This window comes from Garra rufa, chromosome 9, assembly GCF_049309525.1.
Source record: "Garra rufa chromosome 9, GarRuf1.0, whole genome shotgun sequence".
In the NCBI taxonomy this organism is placed as follows: domain Eukaryota; kingdom Metazoa; phylum Chordata; class Actinopteri; order Cypriniformes; family Cyprinidae; genus Garra; species Garra rufa.
The window spans coordinates 14,842,422-14,852,904 of NC_133369.1; the positions used below are offsets into that span (position 1 = coordinate 14,842,422).

The following is a 10,483-nucleotide window of genomic DNA, read 5'->3' on the forward strand; positions in this document are numbered from 1 at the left end:
AGGAGCATTGTGTTGAACGCAGTGTTTCTATAAACTTCCAGTGTCTTCAAAAACTTGACAGCTGCATAGCATTTTGACGTGTATCTTGGATGACTTTTGGTACCTGGCTTGCAAAAGAAATGAGCATTTTCATGGGCAGTGACCAGCACTGCATCATCATCATCATCATCATCATCATCATCATCATCATCATCATCATGTTAGATTTGATAAGAGTCTTCAATTTCAGCTAATATAATATTTATTTTTTCATGTACCATCATGCTATAGGCATTGATAAAAATGTGGGTGGTAAAGATTGTTCCAAATTCTGTAGGCTGCTTTTCCTGACAGAACACTGTAACCTCAACCGTCTCTTGATAAAAAAAAACGCTTAAATTGATGAGAAAAGCAACAACATAAATATTGTGGGTATATTTATGGTTATGAGCTTCCAGTGGCGGTTCCTTCCAGAGGCTCTGTATTTCCTGCTTTCAGCTTGTGGAAATGAGGGATTGAAGGCTTGAGGAAGAGCCCGGACCCCCGACCTGCAATAAAGCAGCTTTACAGGATGACAGCCACGCCACCATTCACAGCCGACCTCCAAAAAGAAAAAGTGGGCAGAGAAGTGTGCAGAGGGGAGATGTACGTGAGGAGAAGAAAACCCAAGAAAAACAAACGTTGACCTGAAGAATTATGGTGCAGGTTTAACCTGAGAGTCACAGCGCTACTGTATGTCTTCCTCAGCCCTGTACCGAGCCTCAATTTTCCATGTGAACAAAGTTATAGTCAATGCATGGGTGGAAAGCACTTATTATCATGCTACTGTAGATGTGTGTACTGTATCTTGTAAATGAGTATTATGCTTTAATAGGTACTTAAAATGACTTAGAATTAATCAAAATGAACTTACATCACGGTTTGGTCAGTTACCCAGATGCATGGCCATATTGGCGATACTTAGATGTAAACCCCAGCGTTGTGAAAAAAAGGTGTGGAAGCTGCTAAATCATATCGAGAAGGGCTTAGTAAGCAGGAAAGGGCACAATATTTTGACAAACTAAAGTTAATAGATGGTAAAGATATGTACAAGCAGTATTAATTAAGATATTAGCCTAATATTTCACCTACCTGACGGGAAATGATAGAAACAAACACGAATGTTGTCAAGATTCTTGCCTTGGAAATCCTGGTTCTGTTTGGCCAACCACAAACGCCTTTTGTTCCTCAGACAGTTTTTGCACTCTTCTTCTTGATTTGTTAGAACTTTTGTCAAGTCTATAATACTCCATATGTTTTTCCTCTTCTGACTGATCAGTACAGTCCAAAACATGACAATAATCGACCATTTTCAGCAGCAATAATCCGCTAAATTCGCGAGTTCAGTGGAATTGTTTACATTCAGTGCCGCCAAAATGGCTGATTGATGACAAGTCGTAAAAACGCTGTATTATTTACTCACAGTCATGTCCTTGCATATCCGTGGCCTACAGGTTTCACATCTCATTTGCATAGTCAAACTTTGCATGAAAACTATCACGTTTCTAATAACAGATGTCACAGAATTCTCTACATACCCCCATGTACAAGTGATAATTACATGTTCATATATTATGGACTAATATTAATAAAAAATACGTAGATCGAGTGCTGTCAGAAAGAGCAAGTTAAGTCAACAGAAGTAACTTTTAGTATGTAGCGTGAAACAGGGATGCTGACATATTTACTACTGACAGCTTTAATTGAACTCCTCATACTTTCTTTTTGGATAGAGCTGCTTTCAGACGCTTTCTTGGTTTTGTTCTAGGATAATCACCCATAAATTGCTGACGCTTTCTTGGTCTTCTTCTAAGATAATCACACATAAATTGCTGCTCATGACAGAGAATCATAGCTAGTGTTTCACGTCGTCTTGACTGCGTTATCAACACTAACAGCAACCGCCTCGCTTCGTTCAGTATTTCCCTGGCTTAGGGTTTGTGGTCGTTTATTGAATCAAACTAAACAGACAGCACCATCGTGTGGTGAAAGTGAGGTCAACCGTTCTGTTAAGTGGAGAAACCGGAGAGTAAATTTGTCCTGTTCTGACGCAATTTAAGGTCTGTACAGCTATTATTAAGTTATATGAGGTTTTAAGTAACAAAACAAAAACAAAACAAAAACTGAAAATGTACTCACCCTCAGGGAATACGCAATGTAGATGAGTTTGTTTCTTCATTTGGAAACATTTAGCACTACTTGCTCACCAGTGGATCATCTGCAGTAAATGGGTGCCGTCCAAACTTCTGATAAAAATGTCACTATAATCCACGCGAATCCAGTGAAAAGTTTCGTGTCTGTGAGAAACAAATCCATCAAGATGTTTTTAACTTCAATGTGTTGCTTCACTTCACAAAACTGCACTCTTAAAAATAAGGGCTCCAGGGATGTTTTGCAGTGATGCCATAAAAGAACCATTTTTGGTTCTCCAAAGAACCTTTAAGTGAACAATTCCTAAAAGAACCATTTTAAAGAACATTTAAAAAAATCTTATGAACCTTTTTCGATTTAAGAACCTTTTCTGGTATGCAGAGGTGGGTAGAGTACCCAAAATCTGTACTCATAAAAGTACAAATATTTACTCAAGTATGAGTAAAAGTAACAATCTTAATAGTTACTTGAGTAAGAGTAAAAAAGTATCCGATGGAAAAAGTACTCAAGTAGCTAGTTACTAGTTACTTCTGATCTGATTGATATGAAATAGCCCAAAAAAAAGACTTTTTTTTTAAATATAGAAAATCAGATAGGAGTCTAATCAAAAATGTTTTTAATACACAAATATAAACAAATATCAAGGAAGTAATTTTATTTCATTATATTTATTTCATTTAGTGTATCTGCAGAATTTTAAAATATTGATTTAAAGCAATTCATAACCATTTTCTGCAAAAGTAAAATAAACAGTAATGGGATTGGACAATGTAAAGTAGAATATTAAGCCATAAAATGGCATGATTTAAAATTCAGATACAGTTTCACACAAAAACAAAATATGTTACACTATGGCATTTCATCCTGTATAACATTAAAAGGGATAAATTGAGTATATAATTTATTATATTTATTTAAAACATAAATATTACTGTACTTGTTTAGATTTTTAGAAGGCACCTTAACTTTTTACGTTTACTACTCTGTGTTTGCTGCATAAAAACATGGGTCGATAATTGCAATCATGACCATAAACAGCTGAAAAAATGTATTGGAAACGAAAAATGCATTCTCTGTCACGAGAGGGCGCTATAGACCTTTTTCCTGAACACGGAAGTAAGTCCGGCTCTTAACTGAAAGAATGCTTTGCATTTCCGGTCTGCATTGTTTCTAGTCAAATTAGGGTATATTCCGAGCTAATAAACTAATGTTAAACCTATTCAAATGTTTTTAAAAAGCACATGGCTCCATAGCGCCATCACTTGGCAATGTCGCAATGACCGTCATTTGTCAGTGCCTCACTTTAATGAGTGTGTAGATGACACGAAGCGGCGGACGTTAGCTACATTAAAAACAGATGGACGCTATTTGAATGAGTTCCTATGGAAACCGGAACAGAAAAGCATTCAATCTGATGTTAGAATTCGTAATGGCGGCGCTCATCGTTTACTCAGGAAAAAGGTCTATAGGAGCGCTGAAATATTACGGTTTCCATAGTAACAGCTGTATACACAGCAGTATTAAGGCAGTTTTATCAGACATGAAATGAAAATTCCAACGACACGTTTCTGAGGACAGTAACGGAGGAACGCCATCAAATGTAGCGGAGTAAAATTAAAGTTTTTTCACTATAAATGTACTTGAGTAAGAGTAAAAGTACCTATCTTTAAATATACTCTAAAAGTTAGTTACCCCAAAAATTTACTCAAGTAAATGTAACGAAGTAAATGTAATTCGTTACTACCCCACCTCTGCATGTATGTTCCAGGTTCTTCATGGAACTATTGATGCCAATAAAGACTGGAGTCAATCTGTGGATTATTGTGATGACTTTATCAGCAATTTGAATTCTTATTCTGATGGCACCCATTCACTGCAGAGGATCCTTTTGTGAGCAAATGATGTACTGCTAAATTTCTCTAAATCTTTTCTGTTCCAATAACGAAATAACATCTTGGGTGGCCTGAGGGTGAGTAAACCTTAGCCTTGTGAAGAACCTCAAAACTTGAGTATCAGAGCTACAGTAAATGCCGATATTTCATGTCATAGCAATAGAAACCCACAATCACGCATATCTGTGAAAGTTATGGATGTTCACCAGATGGACACCTTTTTTCCCTCAAAGTCATTTGAGTTGGAGCATCGTTGTTGGACTGTGGTTAATTAGAGGAGTCCTGTGGGAGCCTGGCAAAGCCTCTGTCTAATGAAACTACTTCAACCAAAGTCACAGTGTCTCCAGCACATTAGGCCTACAGTAGCAGACTCACAATAACGTCTCCACGTTTTTATGTATTCTCAGTAAGCAGAAAACCGCACTGCTGTCTCTCTCCGGTCAGTCAAACACTGGACCCTCTGTCATTGCCAACCTGAAGGAGAGACAGCAGCAGTATCCAGGGATTACACCCAGACTGCTCTTCACACAATGGTGGGCTTCTTCTGGCTTAATGAAGCAGATGATGTTTAATCCGGAGATGGATGTGGAAAGTCTCATCACAGAAGCTCATACGTCTACTTTAAGACACTATTACGGAGTGTAGTATAACATTTTGGCCTGTCTTTTATGTTGTCTTATTAGATTGCGCACCAGTTTCCTACACGATCTCAAAAGAGTCAATCGAAAAGATTCAGGAAAGTTAGTCAGATTCATGTACAATCGTTCTAAACCGTGACACACTTCTCAGTTAAGTCCGATGTCTAATTAACTTGTTTATATGACAATGTGTAATTAAAGATACATATTCACAACATTGTTTTACTATGGTAATGGATTGGTAGCTTTTTTTATTTTCTTTAAAAGCATTCAAATATATTGGTTAATTGTAAGGTTGAATGAATTTACAGTATGTATTGATTAAAAGAGCCAGAAATATTTTTCAATATTACTGAAATCGATTTAGTGTATGTACATAAAATATCAGTTTAGTACAACAATATTAATTGTTCAACATTTTATATCCAACTCTAAGGATGAATAGTTTGGGTACTTAAATAGATTTATTCTACAAACTAAAATGTCCATTCATGACTGTTTGACCTGTTGTAATCTAAAGTAAAAAAAAACATGCTGAACAGCAAGCATGTTTAGAAACAAGACAGTTAAAGGGATAACAAAGGAGAAAAGAATAGTTTATCAACTTGTGTTTACCCACTCCTTCCCATATGTGCTTGACTGGATAAGAATCACATTTTTTACATAACACATACTTAATAATATCAGCCAAACCATTTGATATCATAACTATGTCTGGTGTGGTGAATAACTTGATTGAGAGCCAGTCATATTATCAAATCCAGTAAGTGACTCATTGACGATTATAAGTCAAGGTTTATGTAAATCATGAGGACTTCATTTAGCATTTCCCATTGTGCCAGGTTTCCATTGGAGCATTATGTAAAATGCGGTTTGGTTTGTGTTTCTGTTCCATGAAAGTATGTCAGACCCAACATGAGTTTAAAAATGAAACACTCCATTTGAGCTTGAAAAAATAAGATCTAGAATGCTAACTGAGTGTTTGAGGTGAAACTCATTTCTTATGTTGTGGGTCAGTGGTTGTGGCAAAGCAGTTTGTCTTATTTTATTTTTTTATTTCAAGCATGCTTACTACTACAGTCAGATGGCTGCGGAATCCCGTCATCACCACCATCAATAACATCCACAAGTTCTGTGTTATAATTTATAATAATGATATGTCACACAGGTTTTTGAGCTAATTTGTGAGCTTGATAAATGGACAGACTGGGCTGGTTATACTCAGATGCTTAAAGGAGTAGTTCACTTTCAGAACAAAAATTTACGGATAATGTACTCACCCCCTTGTCATCCAAGATGTTCATGTCTTTCTGTCAGTCATAAAGAAATTAGTTTTTTTGAGGAAAACATTTCAGGATTTCTCTCAATATAATGGTCTTCTATGGTGCCCCTGAGTTTGAACTTCCAAAATGCAGTTGAAATGCAGCTTCAAAGGGCTCTAAACAATTTCAGCCGAGGAAGAAGGGTCTTATCTAGTGAAACAGTTAGTTTTTAAAAACATTTACAATTTATATACTTTTAAATCTCTAAACAGAGCTAGATAAGACGAGCATATGAGGTTAAAAAGTATATAAATTGTAATTATTTTTTTTTAAAAATAACTTAATTAAATTAAATTTCGCTAGATAAGACCCTTCTTTCCTCAGCTGTGATCATTTAGAGCCATTTGAAGCTGCATTTTAAAAGTTCAAACTCAGGGGCAGCATAGAAGTCCATTATATGGAGAGAAAACCTGAATGTTTTCCTCAAAAAAAAAAAAAACACATTTCCCTAAGACTGAAGAAAGAAAGACATGAACATCTTGGATGACAAGGGGGTGAGTATATTAAATGTAAATTTGTGTTCCGAAAGTTAACTACTCCTTTGACTATTTCAAATTATTGAATTTACAGCTTCGCTTTGCTATTTTCTTACCCAGTTGCTGGGTAGATTTTCTGTAACTAAGCTGATGGGCTATTTTTAATGGGTTAATGTTTTTTTCTACCCAACTTCTGGGTTGAGCCCATCTCTGATGAAACAACCCAGCTGCTGAACATGGCCTTTTTGCGTCCTCTACACTGGAGAGAGTGATTCTCAGTGCCAATTTGGTGCACTTCTTTATCAAAAATAAAGGTTTGTATACATTGTATTCCATTTGTAAAGTCTTTATTGTGCTGCAAATTCTAATATTTTATGCAAGGCTACATACAAGGAGGAGACGATCGGTCGTTTCGAATGATGGTTTCGTCTTGCATAACATAAACTGATTTTATTCATTATAAATACTGAATTTAATTTAATTTGATGTTAAAATATGTTCCCTAATCTTAGTACTGTTTGTTTATGGCCAGATTATGAAGTCAGTCACGAGTGTTTAAGCTACGAGTGAAATGCGAGGCGGCGCTCTGAGGTTCATAGTTCACGGCGAAAAAAAGCCCATCACCCCAGCTTCGATTTCGCCGACACACTGGCAAGAGATTATTTGGGTGAAAAGCTGTAAAGAGAAGGGTTGAATACGCTTCAGTTAAAATGCTTCTTTTGAATTTTCAAATTGTATTATTTAAAATGTTGGTAAACTAGTTTAATTGTGTGTAATATTGTAAATTATGCTGTAGTAGTCACCCAAATTCAACTTGTCTATAAATGTTCATCTTTTGATTATTGCCTCAAGTAATTCCGTGTGTGATTTTTAATTTCTAGCCTATTTCAAGCCAGCAAAATAGTTATTTTTAAACAATAGTTGACTTAAACATTTATCCCAACTAGCTGGGTCAAAATAACCCAGCATATGTTCTGTACAATATTGACCCAGCGTTTGGGTTGCCAAATTGTTTTTAACCCAGCATTTTTAGAGTGTAGTGGTTGTGGTTTACCAGCCACTAGAGAGCGCCATGACATCGTCTAACTTTTTCTGTCTTTGTGCTTTAAACATGTGTTACTTCCTTAGTAAGGTAATTTCATGTTGAATGCTGCTGGTATGGCCCTCCTAAAAGAGTTAGAATGTAAAAATTGGAACACCAAAACTTTATTGCTTAAATTTTAATGTGAATCCCAAATGATGATTTAAAAGATTATTGTAATAATAAAAATATATTCATAAAGATAGAAAAAAAAAACAATGACCAGATTATTTTTTCTTCATGAACTTCAGTTTTAATGAATTGGTAGGCTGAAAAATAGTGAAGAAAAAAAATAGCAAAGTGACAGAAAAAAATAGGTCTTATTAAAAATACATCACTTGTGACGTGATTCATAAAAAAAACATATGTGCAGCCTTACCAGAACAAAACTGTAGCAATAACTTTACATTTTTTCACATTTTATTCAGTAAACATACAATTCACCTACTGCCATTAAAAAAAAGAAAATCGCAAATCCATGTAATTAATATTTACCCGTTTTTGTGAAAAACAGCAAAATATTTTATGAGGTAGTTTTTTTTTTGTTTCTATTTCTATAAGAATGCCATTGAAAACAAAATTTAAAAAATTATTTGAAAATGTTTTTTTTTTTTTGTCTATATAGACAGAACTTTTCATTATCATTTCTTTAGCATGCCTAGCAATAACATTGCGCCCCCTAACATAACATCCTAACATGGTCTGTTTTTGGCCAGTCCTTCTCCACTTCCATAGTGTTCACATTTTGGCAATTTAATTGACTGTGACCTGTAAATGCGAAAAACTGTTTCCATTGCTGTTTTGCGAAATATTCCTTTTTCGAATTGCCTGAAAAAACACCTCATGCGAGTGTAAAAACTTTTTTCCGAAATATGGGAGTTTCTGTGCAATTAGCGGTGTTTCCATTACCCCTTTAATTGAGCAAAATGAATGCAAAATGAATCCCACAAAATCCGTTGCCATGACTCATTGCAAGAGGAACAATTTTAGTCGCAAAGCATTGGTTAATTGGCAATACTTTTTAATCGACATTTATAAAATAATCGGCAAATCTGTAATGAAAATGCGCCTACTGTCCCTCATGATGTAAGGATGATGTTTTCAAAAGATGCTGTTGATGATGTTGAAACCTATGTGCGTGCATCAGTCACTCTTTGCACCTTGACTAACTTATCAGGTAGGTTGCTACTTCCTGCACGTCTATCAATGCTCCTCTTCAGCACAAGCTCTGTGGACTGTCCGAGTCCTGTGCGATAGCTGTGTTTGATTTCTACTGAGCACTAGTCCATGTACTCTGGTCACTATCACACATACACTTCAGGCATGTTCTTGCAAATCAAATGATTGGGGACGATAATGTTCTTGCCTTGATGTTGCACTTTGAGCAAAGAGTCTTTTAGCAGCTTCTTGTTGCTTTGAAATACATTCCTCAAACAAACCTGTTGTAAACATGACTCTGGTAAATACCTTAAAAATAAATGCATCTTGACTCAAAGTATTTGTATATTACATTTTTGATTACTTACATAGCTCATGCAGAACATCAGCAGTGCCATAATGAGTACTGTGACTGCCACAATTATATGAATTGTATCACGTTCATTAAATTCCATTTTTTCAAATGTAGCATGATCTAAAAATTAGAAGGGACAAAAAAAGGTTGAACATCACATTGCTAGCTTGTGAGCTTTTGCTCACAGTTGAAGTATATTGTCCTTAAAAAGTATTTGGAAGCCACACTTAATTGTATGAATTTTATGAATATTTTTGCTTTGAGATGAAATACACCTTTGGTTAACGTACTAGATCATCCCAGTGAGCTTGATTCAGAAATGTCTAAACCATCTAAACCATATTTTAAGTGTGTTTTAAGTATGCGTTTAAATACTTTTGTGGTCGTTATAAACCCCCAGACTTACCAGTCACTTTTAAAACAGTTTCGCCTTCTTGGTTCTGATGGCCAAGGGGAGCAGATAGAAAGCATTTGTATATCCCACTGTCCTCTTCAGTTACATTAGACAGAAGAAGGTTCATTGAGCTCTCAAGTAGCTTGACCTCTCGTTCGACACCTTTATATTTTTCCACTGTGCTGTTGTTTTCAGTCAGCTTCTTCCTCACAAGTCCAGTTAACAGGTGAGAAGGCTCTTCAGAAACCTACAAAACAAAATTTAGCTTTAAGTTAAATGACATCTTCATTGAAACACTAGAAAAAACATAGGGGTATATTTATTTGAACATTCAGTGCAAAACATGAAAATGTGAGGAAAAACGAAAGGTTCTATATCAGAAAAATATATAACTTTACCTTGTACCATGTGACCCAACGATACCGGACGTCGGGCTTTGATTTCGCCTCACAATTCAAGACTGCGTCCTCACCACTGATGAGGCGAATCTCCTGCCGGACTCCCTCCGCCACAGCTAGAAACAAAACACTTTGTGTCAATGGATCATCAACAGTCAATCAAAAGCTCTCAGGAATATGAGTAAAGTCTTACCTGAAATGACGAGACAGGCGACGAATACCGAGAATTGATGCATGGTTCTGAGTACAGCGTGGTGTCGACACGTTGACTGCGTGTTGCGTCTGTTGGTGGTTGCTTTATACTTGCTCTTAAGCAGAAGTTAAGGGAATTCCCTGTCTGTCATGCTCACGCGAGAGTAATTACAAACTGAAACCCGGAACAGTGTAGTTCATGCAAACACTTCTATTGACAGCTACTAGATGAGCGACACACGATGTGCTGGATAATGACATTTCAAGCTTGGTTCATGTTGCTATCGTTCTTTATTATGCCTGGTAAGATATTTCATGCAAAACTCCGGTTGACTTGCTTCATATATTATCTTAATTTACGCTGACGTATTATTTAAAACAGTGCGATGGCAATGAATGATGCAACGG

The 10,483-nt window shown here is 36.0% G+C and overlaps 1 protein-coding gene across 1 annotated transcript; it reads right to left on the bottom strand.

The window, feature by feature from the left end:
- Positions 1-8,582: 8,582 nt before the first annotated feature.
- On the bottom strand, positions 8,583-10,172 carry cd83 (CD83 molecule). The gene is made up of 5 exons (XM_073847198.1): positions 10,077-10,172; positions 9,884-9,999; positions 9,498-9,732; positions 9,105-9,211; positions 8,583-9,017 (listed from the first exon to the last, which is right to left on the bottom strand). The coding sequence occupies exons 1-5, from the start codon at positions 10,117-10,119 to the stop codon at positions 8,883-8,885; spliced, it is 636 nt and encodes a 211-aa protein (XP_073703299.1). The 5' UTR covers positions 10,120-10,172; the 3' UTR covers positions 8,583-8,882.
- Positions 10,173-10,483: the final 311 nt, after the last annotated feature.

Coding starts and splice junctions, on each gene's coding strand:
- cd83 (XM_073847198.1), bottom strand. CDS start 10,119: ATGCATCAATTCTCGGTATTCGTCGCCTGTCTCGTCATTTCAG. Junction 9,212..9,497: donor AACTGTTTTAAAAGTGACTG/GTAAGTCTGGGG, acceptor TCTAATTTTTAG/ATCATGCTACATTTGAAAAA. Junction 9,018..9,104: donor TGATGTTCTGCATGAGCTAT/GTAAGTAATCAA, acceptor TGTTTACAACAG/GTTTGTTTGAGGAATGTATT.